Source organism: Salvelinus fontinalis, chromosome 32 (genome assembly GCF_029448725.1).
Source record: "Salvelinus fontinalis isolate EN_2023a chromosome 32, ASM2944872v1, whole genome shotgun sequence".
In the NCBI taxonomy this organism is placed as follows: Eukaryota; Metazoa; Chordata; class Actinopteri; order Salmoniformes; family Salmonidae; genus Salvelinus; species Salvelinus fontinalis.
In genome coordinates this window covers 13,751,012-13,772,445 of record NC_074696.1, presented here as the reverse complement: position 1 = coordinate 13,772,445, position 21,434 = coordinate 13,751,012, and the positions used below count along the sequence as shown (strand labels likewise).

Below are 21,434 nucleotides of genomic sequence, written 5' to 3'. Positions count from 1 at the left end.
CCTGCATATTTAGTTTAAAGAAATTCATGTTAGTAGGCAATATTAACTTGGGAAATTGTCACATCTCTTGCGTTCTGTGCAAGCAGAGTCAGGGTATGGCTCGTTACGAACTGTGTGAAGACCATTTCTTCCTAACAAAGACCGTAATTAATTTGCCAGAATTGTACATAATTATGACATAACATTGAAGGTTGTGCAATGTAACAGCAATATTTAGACTTATGGATGCCACCCGTTCGATAAAATACGTAACAGTTCCGTATTTCACTAAAATAATAAACGTTTTGTTTTCGAAATGATAGTTTCTTGATTTGACCATATTAATGACCAAAGGCTCGTATTTCTGTGTGTTTATTATATTATAACTAAGTCTATGATTTGATAGAGCAGTCTGACTGAGCGGTGGTAGGCAGAAGCAGGCTCGTAAGCGTTCATTCAAACAGCACTTTCCTGCGTTTGCCAGCAGCTCTTCGCAATGCTTGAAGCAGAGTGCTGTTTATGACTTCAAGCCTATCAACTCCCGAGATTAGACTGGCAATACTATAGTGCCTATAAGAACATCCAATAGTCAAAGGTATATGAAATACATATGGTATAAAGAGAAATAGTCCTATAATTACTATAATAACTACAACCTAAAACTTCTTAACTGGGATTATTGAAGACTCATGTTAAAAGGAACCACCAGCTTTCATATGTTCTCATGTTCTGAGCAAGAAACTTAAAAGTTTTTTACATGGCACATATTGCACTTTTACTTTCTTCTCCAACACTGTTTTGCATTATTTAAACCAAATTGAACATTTCATAATTTATTTGAGACTTATGTATTATATTAAGTTAAAATAAAAGTGTTCATTCAGTATTGTTGAATGAGTAATTGTCATTATTACAAATATATATAAATCGGCTGATTTTTAATCGGTATCTGCTTTATTTGGTCCTCCAATAATCAGTATCGCCGTTGAAAAATCATAATCAGTCGACCTCCAGTTAGAATTAAGTTTAGGGTTAGGAGCTATGGTTAGTTTTAGGGTTAGAAGCTAGTGTTAGCTTTAGGGTTAAGGTACGGGTTAGGGGTTAGGGGTTAAAGAAAATAGGATTTTGAATGGGACTGAATTGTATGTCTTCACAAGGTTAGCTGTACAAGGTAGTGTGTGTGTCGATCTCCAGACTGTGTGTTTCTGCTTGGATCTGTCTCAGTTCTGCGCAGAGTTACATAAAATAACTCGCTCTCTATTTTCATCTCACTCTCTCTCTCATCATGTTCCCTCACCACATGTAACCTACTGCATCTTTTAAAAGCCATTTAAAATGGGAGACACTGACTGTGTGCTGTGCGTGTGACCATGCGTGTCTGCGGTCTAATTTTACTCTAACTTCCCTCTGTGTGTCCTCAGAGGAAGTTGAAAAGCATATGCAACCCTCTCTCTCTCTCTCGCTCTCTCTCTTTTTGGGTCTTTTTCTCCTTCTTCCTTCTTTCGGGTCCTCTCTTCCTTCTGCCAGAGGGGTTGGATCTAATGTTTGATTCTCTCGGTCCCCAGACACACAAGGCTTTTCTTGTGTGAGGAAATTGAGACTACTGTTAGTGTGACGTGGGTCATTGGGAGGAAGTCCCAAATGCCACCCTATTCCCTATATTTTGCACTGCACTGCAAAAGCCATATGAGCCCTGGTAAAAAGTAGTCCACAACATAGGGAATAGGGTGTCTTTTGGGACTTAGTCTTAGTTACGCGAGACATCAACATGTTCTCTTCCATCTAGTCTTCAGACGTAGAAAATGTACGCCTTTCCTACGCACTTCTCAGTGTTTGGTATTCAGACATACCTTATTCAGTCACGTAACGCACTCTGCATTTTCATTCAATGGGGTTTTCAGTACATTTATCTTAAGCCATCCCTTTAAATACGGTGTACCTTTGATTTAGAGTTCTGTTGACCGACTCACTAGAATATATGGAGAGAACAGGTTCAGAATATTAGGGATCAATGAAAGAAAGCCATCTAAATTAATGCATTTTCATCTCTGTTTTACATTTACATTTTAGTCATTCAACAGACGCTCTTATCCAGAGTGACTTACAGGAGCAATTAGGGTTAAGTGCCTTGCTCAAGGGCACAGGGCACATCGGCATATTTTTCACGTAGTCGGGACATGGATTCGAACCAGCGACCTTTCGGCTAATGGCCCAACGCTCTTAATCCACCCAGTTTTAGCACCAATTGGCAGATTTAAAAATAGTCTGATTTTGTCAATTATGTAGGTTAAGAAAGTATTTGAGTCATAAAACCGGTTTGGAGAGCCTTTAATGAAATATACTATGGTTTGATTCATCCTGAAAATTGCCACCTTCAGTTTGCCAACCCATGGTAAGGTTGCAAGATTAGTGGCCATAGAATTATAACAGGGAGAAAAATGTACAATAGTAGGCTATACCCTCACCTATTACCTGCACTAACCATCAGGTTCTAACTGTTACGGCTTGGTCTGCACTCTGCTCCATAACAATTTAGTTAGCCTACATGTAAAAACAAATTACATCAACTGATACTAATGATCCTCAGCAACCATACGGACGTGACGGCGTTTACAGAGGAAGAAAATGAATGTAAACGAAACAATGGAATGATAATATAGGCTATACCACCTGAAGGTAACTAACAGTAAATTGTCGGTTGAATATGTGTGGTTATTCGGTCTACTGACAGTTGATACTGATAGTGGCTAATATGTAACACGATAGAAAAGGAAACAGAGAAAGTCGGGGTAGCCTATAATTAAGACATTCGAGAGTAACCATCCCTGAAAGTTAAAATGCGGTACAATTAAAATTCGGAATAATGCCAAAGCATTTCATAAACTTTACTGTGGGAAAGTTGATTTGTTGATAATGCTTCAGGTTACTGCCAAATGACTGGTTTAACGTTTGTCTCCCGCGACTATAATGTAAAATGGATCTAAAACAAGTCATTTATATTTACAATCCCCTGATCCAAACAGAGGACTCATTTACCTAGCTCTTATCGATCGCTCTTATCAAGTTGTAAATGACATGGAGAATGGTGTTATTTCTGTCTGAAAAAAGTAAGTTTTTTTCCACTTGGAACGGGTAGGTAGACATTCATGGTTTCCTTGCAGGTAAAGATGGACAAATTATGAGGGAATTAAGTCAAGGTCAGAATACAGCATATCTGTAGACACACCTCCACCACACCTTCATTAATACGGTGTATCTGTAGACACACCTCCACCACACCTTCATTAATACGGTGTATCTGTAGACACACCTCCTCCACACCTTCATGAATACGGTGTATCTATAGACACACCTCCTCCACACCTTCATTAATACGGTGTATCTGTAGACACACCTCCTCCACACCTTCATTAATACAGTGTATCTGTAGACACACCTCCTCCACACCTTCATTAATACGGTGTATCTGTAGACACACCTCCACCACACCTTCATTAATACGGTGTATCTGTAGACACACCTCCTCCACACCTTCATTAATACGGTGTATCTGTAGACACACCTCCTCCACACCTTCATTAATACGGTGTATCTGTAGACACACCTCCTCCACACCTTCATGAATACGGTGTATCTATAGACACACCTCCTCCACACCTTCATGAATACGGTGTATCTATAGACACACCTCCTCCACACCTTCATGAATACGGTGTATCTGTAGACACACCTCCTCCACACCTTCATTAATACAGTGTATCTGTAGACACACCTCCTCCACACCTTCATTAATACAGTGTATCTGTAGACACACCTCCTCCACACCTTCATTAATACAGTGTATCTGTAGACACACCTCCTCCACACCTTCATTAATACAGTGTATCTGTAGACACACCTCCTCCACACCTTCATTAATACAGTGTATCTGTAGACACACCTCCTCCACACCTTCATTAATACAGTGTATCTGTAGACACACCTCCTCCACACCTTCATTAATACGGTGTATCTGTAGACACACCTCCTCCACACCTTCATTAATACGGTGTATCTGTAGACATACCTCCTCCACACCTTCATTAATTCAAGCTCCAGCCCCATTGAATAGCAGGTGAATAGAATGCTATTCTCATGCTTAAGGTCAATATATGCATGGAGAGAAAAGTGCATAAAAAAAGGAATTGCGTTCCATTTACACACGCTTAACCCGGGTCGGAATTCCCCCACAATAGCCTGTCTGTAATTTAACTATTTGTTTCCATAACCACTAGGCTGCAGTGTGTGATTTGGGACAGTTGGGATTCCGGGGTGGATTGGATTTGAGGGTGTGTGTGGAAGAATGAATCTATCAGAAAACCAGATCTGCGTCTTGTCAGAAAAGGTCAAATTCTGAGCGGACAATAGTTTGCTTGTTTTTGAAAAACGGTGCCAAATTTGACCCCGAACTCTGGCCATGTTGAAAAGGCGTCTTTGAGAAGCACATTCAGAAACCTTCTCCACCCAAATAAGAGTTCAAAGGCTGTCTGTTACTCAATCACCATCATTTGTTTCAAATCCAATGAAATGTTATTGGTCACATATACGTGTTAAGCAGATGTTATTGCGGGCGGATCGAAATGCTTGTGTTTCTAGCTCTGACATTACTTGTTAGATAGTGCAGTAATATCTAACAATTTCGCAACAATACACAAATCTAAGTAAAGGAATGGAATTAAGAATATATCAATATATGGACGAGCAATGTCAGAGCGGCATAGACTAAAATACAGTACAATAGTATAGAATACAGTGTATATACATATGAGATGAGTAATACAAAATATGTAAACATTATTAAAGTAACTAGTGTTCAATTTATGGCCAGTGATTTCAAGTCTATGTATATAGGCAGCAGCCTCTAATGTCCTAGTGATGGCTATTTAACAGTCTGGTGGCCTTGAGATAGAAGCTGTTTTTCAGTCTCTCAGTCCCAGCTTTGATGCACCTGTGTACTGACCTCGCCTTCTGAATGATAACGGGGTGAACAGGCAGTGGCTCGGGTGCTTGTTGTCCTTCCTATGGCATCAGGTGCTGTAGGTGTCCTGGAGGGCAGGTAGTGAGCCCCCGGGGGTGCGTTGGGCAGCCCGCACCACCCCCTGGAGTGCCCTGTGATTGCGGGCGGTGCAGTTCAAATCAAACTTTTTGTCACATGCGCCGAATACAAGTGTAGACCTTACTGTGAAATGCTGACTTACAAGCCCTTAACCAACAGTGCAGTTCAAGAGGAGTTAAGAAAATATTTACTGAATAAACTAAAGTTAAATAAAAATAAATAAAAAATAGGTAAAATGTAAAAATTAAATAACACAATAACAACAATAACGACTCTATATACAGGGGGTACCGAGTCAGTGTGCGGGGGTACAGGTTAGAGGTCATTTGTACATGTAGGTAGGGGTGAAGTGACTGCTGCTACTCGCTGTTTATTATCTATGCATAGTGTACAAAACAAATGGGGGGGGTCAATGTAATAGTTTGGTTGCCATTTGATTAATTGTTCAGCAGTCTTATGGCTTGGGGGTAGAAGCTGTTAAGGAGCCTTTTGGTCCTAGACTTGGCGCTCCGGTACCGCTTGTCGTTCGGTAGCAGAGAAAACAGTCTATGACTTGGGTGACTGGAGTCTCTAACAATTTTATGGGCTTTCCTCTGACACCGCCTATTATATAGGTCCTGGATTGCAGGAAACTTGGCCCCAGTGATGTTCTGGGCCGTTCGCACTAGCCTCTGTAGCACCTTACGTTCAGATGCTGAGCAGTTGCCATACCAGGCGGTGACGCAACTGGTCAGGATACTCTCGATGGTGCAACTGTAGGACTTTTTGAGGATCTGGGGACCCATGCCAAATCTTTTCAGTCTCCTGAGGGGAAAAGGTTTTGTCATGCCCTCTTCACAGCTGTCTTGGTGTGTTTGGACCATGATAGTTTGTTGGTGATGTGGACACCAAGGAACTTGAAACTCTCGACCCGCTCCACTACAGCCCCATCGATGTTCATGGGGGCCTGTTCAGCCCGCCTTTTCCTGTAGTCCACGATCAGCTCCTTTTGTCTTGCTCACATTGAGGGAGAGGTTGTTGTCCTGGCACCACACTGCCAGTTGGTTTGGTGTAAAAAATGTTGCCGTACCAGGCGGTGATATACAGCCTGACAGGATGCTCTCAATTCTGCATCTGTAAAGGTTTGAGAGGGTTTTAGGTGCCAAGCCAAAAAAAGTTAAGCCTCCTGAGGTTGAAGAGGCGATGTTGCCTTATCTTCACCACATTGTCTGTGTGGGTGGACCATTTCAGTTTGTCAGTGATGAGTACGCTCAGGAACTTGAATCTTTCCTCCTTCTCCACTGCGGTCCAGTCGGTGTGGATACGGGGGTGTTCCCTCTGCTGTTTCCTGAAGTTCACGATCAGCTCCTTTGTTTTGTTAACGTTGAGTGAGAGGTTATTTTCCTGGCATCACACTCCCAGAGCCCTCACCGGTCTCGTCGTTGTTGGCAATCAAGCCTGTTGTGTCATCTCCAAACTTGATGATTGCGTTGGAGGCATGCTTGGCCTAATGTCTTGTGTGGTTACTGAGGCAACATGCTTGTGTTCAAAGACATGCTTGTGCTTGTGTTCATTCTTACCTTGTTGTAAACACTCACCGCAAGGTGAACACACACACAACTCCTAATGTTGCCTAGGTAACATAAACATGTATATGTGTATCTTCCTAAGACATTCAGGCAACCAACACACAGCTATAAGTTCTCAATTATACAAAACATTATGCTCTTTCCATGACATAGACTGACCAGGTGAATCCAGGTGAAAGCCATGATCCCTTATTGATGTCACTTGTTAAAACCACTTCAATCAGTGTAGATGAAGAAGGATTTTTAAGCCTTGAAACATGGATTGTGTATGTGTGCCATTCAGAGGGTGAATGGGCAAGACAATATAAGTGTCTTTGAACGGGGTATAGTAGTAGGTGCCAGGCGCACTGTTTTGTGTCAAGAACTGCAGCGCTGCTGGGTTTTTCACTCTCAACAGTTTCCTGTGTGTATCAAGAATGGTCCACCACCCAAAGGACATCCAGCCAACTTGACACAACTGTGGAAAGCATTGGAGTCAACATGGGCCAGCATCTCTGTGGAACGCTTTCAACACCTTGTACTGTAGAGGACGAATCGAGGCTGTTCTGAGGGCAAAGGGGAGGGGTGCAACTCAATATTAGGAAGGCGTTTCTACAGTATGTATTCACTGTCAAAGGGCTATTTTGGTGGTACTGCAGTAACTAAAATTGTACACAGGAGGTCTATTCAGTCGTGTTACTGTACTATCCAACAGCTTGAGCTAGACGTTTCCTGTACACACAGATCCAGGACCAGCTTGCCCTGCTCCAGTCCTAACCCTGACCATCATGAGGGAAAACGTCAAACTGACCGTACAGCAGATCATTGTTATCCTACTAGTAATCTCTACACAGCAGTGCTCTTCCTCTCTTTCCTGTCTCTGATGAGCAAAGCCGATGGTGGCGAAACCCACAGGTCCACTCAGGGCGTTGTCCTGGATACACATGTACACATCCTTGAGTTTTGACACACACAAACAACATCTCTGCTTTTGTCTCTCTCACACAGTCTCTGTCTCTCACACACACACACACACACACACACACACACACACACACACACACACACACACACACACACACACACACACACACACACACACACACACACACACACACAGGGCAGTGGTGTGAAAAGGGAAGAGCCATAGGTCCTTGGGGAGGTGTTCCTACTGATAGGGAAGCATGTTTTGATTAAGTACTGGAAAAAAGAAAAAGGAAAGGAGGGAGGAGGATGTGTTGTTAGTTCCCACCAAGCCCTCCCCTAAGCTGGAGAACAGCCCAGGGGTTACCAGACCTGGGTCAAATTAAACTACAGTATTAGGCTCCGTGGGTCATTCACAGACATTGTATCAGACATTGGTCAAATGAATATGTCAAAAGGTATTAGCGTCGTGCGTGTGATTCATCTTGTGTGGGGGCTAAATCCAAACGCAGCTCAAGTATCTGGAATAGCCTATATGATCCAGGGTCCTGTTCAATATCAGCTAGTAGAAACTATTTCTAACAGAGTGAAAATGGAAAGTACTTAATTAACTTGTACCATAACACTAAGAATTTAGTTTCCAGGTACATTTTAAAATAAAAAATAAAAACTTTATTTAACTAGGCACGTGTTGCCACGTTGTGGCCCACTGAACATGGCCCAGGTCTGCTCTGAGGTGTAAGACTAGCCATGTATCCAGATGGGTCATATCATGTTATTATACAGTGCTGTTAGCGTCACTGCAGTTTATTACGTTAAGGAGACGCGGCCCAGTGCTCTGTTACAGTATTCAGCAACACTACAGGGGCCAGCCAATAGGAACATAACCCCTCTCTCTGTGAAAGACCAACCCTGTTCTATTTCAGAACCTTTGACTGGAGGTCACAAACCTCATTCACCTCACACTGGAGACACTTCTCTGCACCCTAACCTGTGTGTGTGTGTGAGAGAGAGAGCTTGTCTAAAACCTGCTGATATGTCTGTATATATCCATTAATGTCACCCTACTGTATGTCCACTTACTTTGTGCTGATATGGGCACTTCTCTATACGTCTCTGTATGTACGCAGTGCCAGAGGGGGTTTTCTCTCTCACTCCCTGTCTCTCTCCTATTCATCCTTCCTCTGCCTGCTCAGCTGTGTCACTAGATAAATAAATATCTTCTAGTAGGGCATGTTTATATACACACACACACACACACATCCTGACTAGTGGTTTATGTGTTCTGCAGATGCTGAGAGCCTTGATCTTAAAGGCAAAACTGATCCTAAATCAGCATTCTTATAAATACTGGCCCTGATCTTTGTATTGATATGATACTGATATTTTATGTTAGAATTTTCAGTGTACTGACATGTTGATATTATGGACATTGATTCATACACTGATACAGACGTGAATACTTCTCCCAATACCTGAAACTGATGAACCCTGTTGGTCCTTTCCTACATTTCCCAGGTATCCCCAAGCCGCGTGTCACAGACAGACCCTCTGGATTGCCTGGGCCTACTGTGGTGACCTCTAACCCAAAGCCATTCGTCAACCAGGGGTTAGGTGCTGCTCGGCCTTCGGCTGCTGCCGCCGCCGTGTCCAAACTGCCCGTGAAGAACCTACCCACAAGCCTTAGCTCCTCTTCTCTGGGCAGCGCCGCCAGCGAAAGTAATGGATCTACAGCAGCCCCCAGCAAACGTAAGACTGAGTGTGTGTGAGACTGTGTGTGCGTATTGAGTTATTCTTCCTACATTGCGGCAACACAGAAGGCCTTCACACAGCACACTCAGTGTGCAAGCAGTGGTTTTCATTGGTGTGGTCTTCCTGTTGCTGGTGATTCACATCCTCCTCTTGCCACTAGCTCTCTCAGACACACACACACACACTCTTTTGACCTCCCGTGACAATTCCATGAGTCTTCCCTGCCATTTGACTCTGAAGAGAATGTCCATGTGAATCTGGCCCCTCATTGCAGTGGCATTCCTGCTTTCTCCATCAAGGTCAGAGTTCACATCTACCCAGGCTCTCTGTGTGTGAGTGTGATCAGAGAGGCGGACAGGGTACTCTCCTGACCCACATATCCCGGGGCTTTGTCTGGACGGCATCATAAACCTCTGGATTACATCTGCTCCTCCATCTACTGTAGCTGCTGGAGAGGTGGAGGAGGAGGGTGGTTGTGTGTTGAGGTGTTGGGTGGTGGTTGTGTGTTGAGGAAGATGGAGGTGTGAGTGGAGGAGGGTGAGGACTGACTCTTACTCACACACATGTATTTAACTCATTTCACTGAGTAAATATTAGTTTCCAGAAAGTCTACATGCTTATTGTACAGCCCTGCTGTAGTCTGCTGTCAGGACTTCACTGATGTAATGTCCCTAGAGGTGTTATTCAGCTCCACCACAGTGTTGGCTTGCTACACTGAACCAGTCAATACTGGATAGTTGCTTTCAATACTGGATCATGTATAGTTGCTTTCAATACTGGATCATGTATAGTTGCTTTCAATACTGGATCATGTATAGTTGCTTTATCTCAGTTTATCAGGAAATCTATATTGAAATGAACACACAACACGTTGAACGTGTAGAGTTGAGTTTGAGAGTGAGGTTTCTATTACTATCTAATAGTTTCATGTGATAGCCCAGTGTTCTATTGGTTTAATGTGATACGTCTGAATAATACTATCAACAGCATCACATGACCTCCCTGTGTGACTTGGTCTAAATGGGGATAGGTGGACAATGGTTGTCTTTGTTCACTACAGTACAGCCATCACTGTTGAAGAGGAGGGTGGGGAGGAGGGGAAAGGGGGGATGACAGAGAGAGATGAAGACATGGATGAGACCTGCTGTAGGAATTCCTTTGAAACCTGGAATTCCTTTAGTGACAGAACAGTAGAGAAAAGAGAAACACCTTTATTCCTTCCTTCTCGCTCTCCTCTCCATCGCTCTTTTCGCTCTCCTCTCCATCGCTCTTCTCGCTCTCCTCTCCATCGCTCTCCTGGCTCTCATGCACTCTCTCACTCTTCTCACACTCGCTCTCTCTCCACACATGCACACTTTCACACGCTCTCTCTCTCGCTCTCACACTCACACTGCAATGACTCAGCGCCGAGGTAGAAGACCTATGGCTACTGTTGGATGAGCAGGTTGTCATGGTGATCGGATGACGACCAAGATACTGTTGCTATGGCGATGTGCCGCCTCTGTTTACAGAGGGACTAATCACACACACACACACACACACACACACACACACAGTGATCACTCAAATCAATCTACCATTGCGCCTTAAATACATCAACATACTCGTTTCCCGTTGCTCTAATTGTGCTACAGACGGCTGTCGCTAATGCAGATAATATTGTTTATGCAGCGTTTTGAGACATTTGTAATCAGTAGTCTGATGATTGTAATCATTTAGACAATTAGGACCAGAGATTATTCCCCTTTTTGGTAGGTAATCGGCGTTATGTGCATTTAGCTTAACGAGGGGAATTATGCCATGTAAACAGCGTTTTTTCTTTTCGTTTGGGCTGTGAGAGGTTGGCTATCTGCCCACACACGCTTATTCACAACGGAGACCATTTCAGTTTTGATACTGTAGAACTATCATCTTTCAGTTTTGAAGTATGGAACGCCGTTTGGGTCTTTCCGTGTCAAAAAAAATACACGTCAAATAACACAATTCTATTATAGAATGTTGTGTGTGCTGAAGTTACACGTGCGAGCCAATCATCTTTGAGTATTGAACAACTCAATCTAAACCCAATGTAGTTGAGTGAGGTTTGAATGAGTTTGTCTATTTCCAAGTGGTTAATAGACTATTTTTATTAGTTCATTCTTAATTCTAGTAGTTCATTCTTAATTCTGGTATTAACTGTCATCATCCCTGTCTTTCTCTGTCCTAGTCCCAGCTCCAGTGGTGGGGGGCTGTAAACCAGATGAGAGGCCCAGCCAACCTACAGCTTCAGGGGGAACCCAGGGGTCGATTAAGGCCCCCACCACTACCAGGCCACTGGGGTTCCGAACCAGAGCCCCCTCACTACCAGGGAGAAGCACTGCAACAGGTGAACACACACACACACACACACAATACTTTCACATATCCTTGGTGTATGCTTACTTTCACTCGCTAACCTTTTGATTTGGAAGCCTATCACTTTAAGTCTGATGGTCTGAGCATAGTTAGCATTGAAACATGTGCTGACGTGTCTAAACATGCTCACCATCACTAGCCAGTTTCACTAATGAATCAGTTTCCGCCTCTGTGATGTGTTTCTCTGATCAGGATCAGATGGACTAGTTTTATTCAACCCAGATGAGGATGTCTCCTCTGGTGCTTTTGATTTGCACACCACACCCTCTTCTTGACTTGAATATCTTTTAGCTAAAATATGGACATATTTGTATTCTAATGTGTTGGTTTCGTCTGATTAGACCCAATGTGTTGTTCCAACAGAACCACATAGATTGGGATATTAAAGGTCCAGGATTGTATTACCAACCAACCTCAGTCCCTGTGTCAATTATACAACGGGTGGGTCTAATCCTGAAGGATGATTGGTTCATTTCTAAACTTTATCTCCACTATAATGTGTGTCAGTGAATATAGCGCTCCCTTAAATTGGTTAGATAAACAGAGATTCTATTTCTATGGCCTCTGGAAGTGCCCACAGGATATGAGTAATATTAGCTTGGGGTAGATGGAGTACAGTACATCATGTAGCGACGTCATGTTGCCATGGCAGCAGTGACCACTGACAGTTAATGGATACAGTAGTCGGTATGTTAGTTGATTTTCCCTGTGGGTTTCTGCTGGGTTGAAGTGTAAACATATGAGCACCAATATGTTTTATTCCATTCTATCTAGGGGCACCCTGTACCCTGTAGTAGGTGGACACAGGGGCTTGTACCCTGTAGTAGGTGGACACAGGGGCTAAATCTCTGAGCTCTCCTTCAAGACCCAAGCTCCACTACTACACAGATATCAATTTATATAGACCTTCTTACATCAGCTGATATATCAAAGTGCTGTACAGAAACCCAAACCAAAACCCCAAACAATGCAGGTGTAGAAGCACGGTGGTTAGGAAAAACGCCCAAACCTAGGAAGAAACCAGGCTATGAGGGGTGGCCAGTCCTCTTCTGGCTGTGCTGGGTATAACAGAACATGGCCAAGATGTTCAAATGTTCATAAATTACCAGCATGGTCAAATAATAATAATAATAATGAGAGAGATAGTCTACGGACAATTAGGAGGCTTGTGACCGTAGTGTAGGTATGTACGGCAGGCCCAAATCGGAAAGATGGGTAGTGGCAAGCCCATGTAATGCTTTGTAGGTTAGCAGTAAAACCTTGAAATCAGCCCTTGCCTTAACAGGAAGCCAGTGTAGGGAGGCTAGCACTGGAGTAATATGATCAAATCTTTTGGTTCTAGTCAGGATTCTAGCAGCTGTATTTAGCACTAACTGAAGTTTATTTAGTGCTTTATCCGGGTAGCCGGAAAGTAGAGCATTGCAGTAGTCTAACCTAGAAGTAACAAAAGCATGGATTAATTTTCCTGCATCATTTTTGGACAGAAAGTTTCCTGATTTTTGCAATGTTACGTAGATGGATGAAATCTGTCCTTGAAACAGTCTTGATATGTTCGTCAAAAGAGAGATCAGGCTCCAGAGTAACACCGAGGTCCTTCACAGTTTTATTTGAGACGACTGTACAACCATCAAGATTAATTGTCAGATTCAACAGAAGATCTCTTTCTTTCTTGGGACCTAGAACAAGCATCTCTGTTTTGTCGGAGTTTAAAAGTAGAAAGTTTGCAGCCATCCACTTCCTTATCTCTGAAACACAGGCTTTTAGCGAGGGCAATTTTGGGGCTTCACTATGTTTCATTGAAATGTACAGCTGTGTGTCATCCGCATAGCAGTGAAAGTTAACATTTATGTTTTCGAATGACATCCCCAAGAGGTAAAATATATAGTGAAAACAATAGTGGTCCTAAAACGGAACCTTGAGGAACACCAACATTTTAAAGTTGATTTGTCAGAGGACAAACCATTCACAGAGACAAACTGATATCTTTCTGACAGATAAGATCTAAACCTGGCCAGAACTTGTCCGTGTAGACCAATTTGGGTTTCCAATCTCTCCAAAAGAATGTGGTGATCGATGGGATCAAAAGCAGCACTAAGGTCTAGGAGCACGAGGACAGATGCAGAGCCTTGGTCTGATGCCATTAAAAGGTCATTTACCACCTTCACAAGTGCAGTCTCAGTGCTATGATGGGGTCTAAAACCAGACTGAAGCATTTCATATACATTGTTTGTTTTCAGGAAGGCAGTGAGTTGCTGCGCAACAGATTTTTTTGTAATTTTTGAGAGGAATGGAAGATTCAATATAGGCCAATTTAGTTTTTTATATTTTCTCGGTCAAGGTTTGACTTTCGAGAGAGGCTTTATTACTGCCACTTTTAGTGAGTTTGGTACACATCCGGTGGATAGAGAGCCGTTTATTATGTTCAACATAGGAGGGCCAAGCAAATGAAGCAGCTCTTTCAGTAGTCTAGTTGGAATAGGGTCCAGTATGCAACAAGACGGTTTAGAGGCCATGATTATTTTCATCATTGTGTCAAGAGATATAGTACTAAAACACTTGAGTGTCTCCCTTGATCCTAGGTCCTGGCAGAGTTGTGCAGACTCAGGACAACTGAGCTTTGGAGGAATACGCAGATTTAAAGAGGAGTCCGTAATTTGCTTTCTAATGATCATGATCTATTCCTCAAAGAAGTTCATGAATGTATTACTGCTAAAGTGAAAGCCATCCTCTCTTGGGGAATGCTGCTTTTTAGTTAGCTTTGCGACAGTATCAAAAATACATTTTGGATTGTTCTTATTTTCCTCAATTAATTTTGAAAAATAGGATGATCGAGCAGCAGTGAGGGCTCTTCGATACTGCACGGTACTGTCTTTCCAAGTTAGTTGGAAGACTTCCAGTTTGGTGTTTCGCCATTTCCATTCCAATTTTCTAGGAGGTTGCTTCAGAGCTCGGGTATTTTCTGTATACCAGGGAGCTAGTTTCTTATGACAAATGTTTTTAGGGGTGCAACTGCATCTAGGGTATTGTGCAAGGTTAAATTGAGTTCCTCAGTTAGGTGTTTAACTGATTTTTGGCCTCTGACGTCCTTGGGTAGGCAGAGGTACTACTTAATAAAACCACACTAGCCCTATAACCTGGTAGTCTCTGCTACAAGGCTACAGTTCGGTTTAGTCTGTCTGTTGACATGGTGTTTCACTATTTCTCTACCATAGGGCTGAAGACTCCAGCGGTGACCAGCCAGGTAGCAGGCAAGCAGGCCCAGAACCCACTTCAGAGGGCCGGCTCGGCCAGATTCAACCGCCCCACAGCTGCTGCCACAGGTAAGAGTTCTGTTTGGGTTTTGTGCCTGGGTTCAGTCTGCTAATGTTTAGTGTTTTTCTACTTAACAGTTAGGGTTGCTTAGAAGGCACTAGAGTCAAGGATCTTGAAGTATATTTAAGCAATAAGGCACAAGGGGGTGTTGTATATGGCCATTATACCACGGTGGAGTGCCTGGACATCGCCCTTAGACGTGGTATGCTGGCCATATATCACAAACCCCTGAGGTGCCTTATTGCTGTTATAAACTGGTTACCAACGTAATTAGAACCGTAAAAATAACTTATCATTTCCGTTGTATACAGTCTTATATACAACGGCTCTCAGCCAATCAATGAAATCAATGAAAAAGAGACTTGAGGGCAATTTAATTCTCACCCATACAGGTGTCATGGTTATTGTTGAATTGTGAGCAAACCTCCACACACCAGTTATACTTTAGCACCCACACCACAGGAGAGTGTAGGCCCCCAGTTACCATGGTAGCGCTCCAGCGTCATCACACGCTGGATTGGAACATTCCCGGCCTCAACCGGTTAGGGTTTTCAGCCTTGCATTTTCCTTAAATGTCAGAAGGATCCATGACCGCTTATTTAGAAAAATGTTGGGTGTCCGAATGGCCTCAATATACAGTATGAAAGTGATGCGTCATTTTCCAGGAAGTAGCCTTGAAGTTTTTTTACTTTAGTTTTTGAAGTTTTGTAAGCTTTTTAAATGGTCTTCAATGGGCATGGTGATGGGATGGTTAAGCTAACATAGGGTGATGTGATTAGCATGAGGTTATAAGTTACATGAACATTTCCCAGGACAGACATATCTGATATGGACAGAAAGCTTTAAATTTTTGTTAATCTAACTGCACTGTCCAATTTACAGTAGCTATTACAGTGAAATACTACCATGCTATTGTTTGAGGAGAGTGCACAATTATGAACTTGAACATTTATTAATGAACCATTTGGGCAGTCTTGAACAGATATGCAATGGTTCATTGGATCAGTCTAAAACGTTGCACATACACTGCTGCCATCTAGTGGCCAAAGTCTAAATTACACCTGGGCTGGAATAATACATTATGGCCTTTCTCTTGCATTTCAAATATGATGGTAAAAAAAAAACGCATGTTTTTTTCTTTGTATTATCTTTTACCAGATCTAGTGTGTTGTTCTCCTACATTCATTTCACATTTCCACAAACTTCAAAGTGTTTCCTTTTAAATGGTATCAAGAAAATGCTTGCTTCACGTCCTGAGCTACAAGCTGTTAGATTTGGGTATGTCATTTTAGGCGAAAATTGAAAAAAAGGGATGGATCCATAAGAGTTTTTTTTAACACTTGTTTGGTAACTACATGATTCCATATGTGTTATTTCATAGTTTTGATGTCTTCACTATTATTCTATATTGTAGAAAATAGTAAAAATAAAGAAAAACCCTGGAATGAGTAGGTGTTTCCAAACTTTTGACTGGTACTGTCTATATCTTAAACAACCTAGTTTTCATGAATTTGATGATATAAACGTCAAGCTAGCCCATTCAAAAGATTAGGGGACAGGAACAGGAAGTAGGACGATATCACTTGCACGTCGTATCAGTGCACTTCCCTTGACCAGTGTTGTCAAAAGTGTTGTTATATCACAGATGGCTGACTGACTAATTCTAGCTCAATATACAGTATAATCCGAAAGTGTTCATATAACTATGAACTAACTTTTAACCTCATTTCATTTCACTGATGTTTTAAGCAGTGGTGTGAAGTACTTTAAGTTTAAAAAACTTTCAAGAATTACTTAAGAATATTTTTGGTACCTGTACTTTATGGTTAACATTTTTGAAAACTACTTTTACTTCACTACATTTCTAAAGAAAATAATGTACTTTTTACTCCATGCAGTTTCCCTGACACCCAAAAGTACTTGTTACATTTTGAATGCTTAGCAGGACAGGAAAATAGTCCAATTCACACACTTATCAAGAGAACATCCCTGGTCATCCCTAATACCTGATGTGGCGGATTCACTAAACACAAATGCTTAGTTTGTAAATGATGTCTGAGTGTTGGAGTGTGCCCCTGGCTATCTGTAAATGATGTCTGAGTGTTGGAGTGTGCCCCTGGCTATCTGTAAATGATGTCTGAGTGTTGGAGTGTGCCCCTGGCTATCTGTAAATGATGTCTGAGTGTTGGAGTGTGCCCCTGGCTATCTGTAAATGATGTCTGAGTGTTGGAGTGTGCCCCTGGCTATCTGTAAATGATGTCTGAGTGTTGGAGTGTGCCCCTGGCTATCTGTAAATGATGTCTGAGTGTTGGAGTGTGCCCCTGGCTATCTGTAAACAAAATATAGAAAAAAGAAGATGGTGCCGTCTGATTTGCTTAATATACGGAATTAGAAATTATTTATACTTTTACTTTTGATACTTAAGTACATTTGAGCAATTACATTTACATTTGATACTTAAGTATATTTAAAATCAAATACATTTAGACTTTTACTGAAGTAGTATTTTACAGCTGTTGTTTTTTTTTAAATTTTACTTGATGCATTTTCTATTAAGGTATCTTTACTTTTACTCAAGTTTGACAATTGGATACTTTTTCCACCACTGGTTTTAAGTCACTGTGTTTAGTTCAAAGGTTTTCTATTTAAAACACAGTTATGGACGTCTGCAGCCTATTTGGGGAGATAAGAGGGAGACAATTCTAAATAGTAGAATGTAAAAACGTGTTAGCGATTTGGAAAGCATTCCCACGTGTGTGTGGGTCATTAGGAGCGTTTGGGTTGTGCGTTCTGGCTGACTAGCTCGGAGCTCACAAGCTCGTGACAAGGGTAAACAAACACACAAAGAATGGTGTCCCGAACACTTCCTGTCATTATAGGGATACAGGGGACTGATGGAAATCACTTGGAGTGAAACTAGGCTAAACTGTTGCCTCTGTCACACACAGACCCTGTGTGCATGCATGGTAAAACAGCACTGTTGTATCCAGGCTCGTCACAGATGACGGACGGACACGTCAACAGTGCCCTGGCGTCTCTTCAAATACTTCTCTCACCTGTGACTTTGTTGTGGACATGTGTGCTCTAATGTGACGATGCCCATCTGTTTTAACCGGCAGGTTGGCACCCTGGGATGAGTCAGGGGAAGAATAGGGCAGTCGTTTGAGTCCAATGTAATGTGTTGACACTAGGGCCATTCGTCCTGCGGTCTCTACTGTTTGCAGTTGGCAACAATGCCACTACTAAGGACATGTGGTCCGAACGTGCTCCTATCAACAGGTCTCAGATTAGTTTTTGTTGATCAGCACATAAGAGTTGAGGTTAGATTTGGGTTTGCGATTGCTGATCCCAAATCAGTCTTTTAAAAAGCAGAAAGTACAGTGTTTTTAGTTAACATATTTAGGCCATCTCACAGAGGCTTTGAAGTGTGGATGTGTTCCTGGAGGCCTGGTCAAGCATGGGTCTGTGGTTAGTCCCTTCCCCCAGCCTGGGCTGGTCTTGACTGGGCTAGGCCTTGGCGCCTGACTGCCTCTCTGCTGCGGTTGCATCAGGAACTCCCACTGGGGGTTTGTGGGGAGCCACCAGTTGCAGACATGCTGTCACCCCCGTCGGCATACCACCACACACACACACACACACACACACACACACACACACACACACACACACACACACAGTATTGCACACGTAAACAGTATACACACACACACAGACACAGACACACACACACACACACACACACACACACACACACACACACACACACACACACACACACACAAAACAATGGCTTTACAGGCCAGTGGTTACAATGGCTGTTGAAGCGGTCTGGCAAGATGCCTGTTTTCAGTTTTCTTTTATAAGACAGACTTTATTCATTTTGTTGCTCGCTGCCTAAGTTTAGATATTGGATCAGTGCAGCGCTGCTATTGGACTATTTATACTTCAGGGCTGAGTTGAACTGGAGTTGTCTTGTAGCTCAGAACATATTTCTCAAGTGGGGCTCTTACATGAAGTGACCACTTGGAGATTCTTCGAGTCTCATTTGTCAAACTAAAATACTGTTTTTGTTAGTTCTGTCACATTGTTGGATACGGGACCATGCATTTCAGGGGTGTCATTTTAGCGAAACCTAGGGTATGGCAAAGTGACAAGGAGTTGAAGCTTATTTACTGCCCTTCCGCTCCGAGGTGTCCGTATGGTCCTAAAGTCAGACTGCTCAGAGGTGGCACCATAGGTCCCAGAGTGGTGTGGTACGTAGTTTTTCCTGATCTGGTAGCCTAATCAGGTAAAACTCTGGACCTTTTACAGTATGATGTGATTAATATGTTGTAAAAAGGATTCATATGGGCTATGATGGGACCAGAGTATTTCTAATCAGGTCCCGGGGTTTTAAAACATTCCTGGAAAACTCCTGGCCTTGAGTAGGAGGATAAACCCTGTCAAACCTCAGCAACTTTGTACTTGTTAATATGAGTTATATTTTAAAGCAGAACTATGTTGGTTTCCTATACACCGACACAGAGAAGCAACATGATTGGAGATTAACACAGGGCTGAGCTTGCTTTATGCAGGTTGCGTATAGTCTGCGCTATGCAACTGTAGACCTAATTACAAATCAGTCTGTCGACTACTGTGTTTATTCCACTTAATCATTTTGGATTGGAAAAGGTCTAGATAGCCTAGTCAGACCAAATTTGAATATAAACCAAATTTGATCCCATTCACATTTCCTCACGAACAAATAGGCTATAAATACATAATGTTACCGCTTCGTTTACCCTGGCCAGAGGAACAGGGTGCATAGTAGGCTACACTATGCAGCTGTTATTGTTAGTAGCCTAGTCTACAGTTGATCAGACGGAAAAAAGAGTCTCATTTCCATGCAATACAGCATGTCAGATGGCTGGTGTTTAGGCTGCTACATTTATGTAAGAGTTTTTGCTTGTGTGGGAAGTGATGTGTTATCACGCTTGCTAAATACCAGAGGAAAGTAGAGAGAGCCCCTTGAGCTTTGTGCGCTGTGCTCGGCCCGTGCGACCTGCGATTTCTGTGAATCTGATTGGTTGAGACACGCAAGGCGCTGTAGCTGAACTCTGATATGAAGGACAGAGAAATTGTGCGTTGAGTTCGAGAAATCATGAGGCAAATGAGTCTAAAAAAACAGCACTTTGCTATTAAACTATACCGAACAAACATATAAATGTAACCTGTTTTGGTCCCATGAGCTGAAATGTTTGGTCTCATGAGCTTTTGCGCGCAAAAGCAAAGCATATTTCTCTCCAATTTTTTGCACAAATGTGTTTACGTCCCTGTTTGAGCATTTCTTATTTGCCAAGATAATCCATCCACCTGACAGTTGTGGCATATCAAGAAGCTGATTTAAAAAGCATGATCATTACACAGGTGCAGCTTGTGCTGGGGACAATAAAAGGCCACTCTAAAATGTGCAGTTTTGTCACACAACACAATGCCACAGATGTCTCAAGTTTTGAGGGAGCATACAATTGGCATGCTGACTGCAGGAATGCCCACCAGAGCAGATAATTGAATGTTAATTTATATACCATAAGCCTCCTCCAAAGTTTTAGAGAATTTGGCAGTACATCCAACCGGACTAAAAACTGCAGACCATGTGTAACCACGCATGTTGCGTTTATATTTTTGTAAAGTATAAATCAAAAATGGCGCTGCCACACCTGATTTGAAAACGAAATGCCGCCTTGCCACAGATTTTCCGGTGGCCCTGAGTCCACTAATACCGCTAAACTGAGTTATCCTTTTAAAAGGAATTGGAAGGATTTTAGTACCCTTTTTCAAATTGGTGTTGAGCTCGGGTATGGCCATACCCAACTGCCGTCTCTCTCGCCCCTTCTCTCTCTCTCTTTCCATCTCTCACTCACTCACACAGATTTCTCTCTGGAGTGACCTTGTCCCTGTAAACCACGGCTGCCTCGTAGGAGAGGAGAGAGGGATGTGGAGGGGTGTTACAAACACATTAACTAGCCTACTAATATTGTTGCATTGGCTAAGTCTAGGGGTCTTTGGCCTAGTTACATGGTCTGTACCCTGACTCATTATGTAAAGGGGTCTTTGGCCTAGTTACATGGTCTGTAACCTGACTCGTTATGTCTAGGGGTCTTAGGCCTAGTTACATGGTCTGTAACCTGACTCATTATGTCTAGGGGTCTTAGGCCTAGTTACATGATTACATGGTCTGTAACCTGACTCGTTATGTCTAGGGGTCTTAGGCCTAGTTACATGGTCTGTAACCTGACTCATTATGTCTAGGGGTCTTAGGCCTAGTTACATGGTCTGTAACCTGACTCATTATGTCTAGGGGTCTTAGGCCTAGTTACATGGTCTGTAACCTAACTCGTTATGTCTAGGGGTCTTAGGCCTAGTTACATGGTCTGTAACCTGACTCGTTA

General features: G+C 42.5%; 1 protein-coding gene across 3 annotated transcripts in view; it reads left to right on the top strand.

Annotated features, from left to right (window-relative positions):
- LOC129830783 (nascent polypeptide-associated complex subunit alpha, muscle-specific form-like) overlaps nt 1-21,434 on the top strand; it is a 49,866-nt gene that overhangs the window by 12,455 nt on the left and 15,977 nt on the right. For all 3 annotated transcript variants that reach the window (XM_055893506.1, XM_055893505.1, XM_055893504.1), the window contains exons 4-6: nt 9,064-9,294; nt 11,504-11,662; nt 14,904-15,011. In XM_055893506.1, coding sequence (XP_055749481.1) covers nt 9,064-9,294; nt 11,504-11,662; nt 14,904-15,011 — 498 coding nt within the window. The remainder of the gene's footprint in view (nt 1-9,063; nt 9,295-11,503; nt 11,663-14,903; nt 15,012-21,434) is intronic.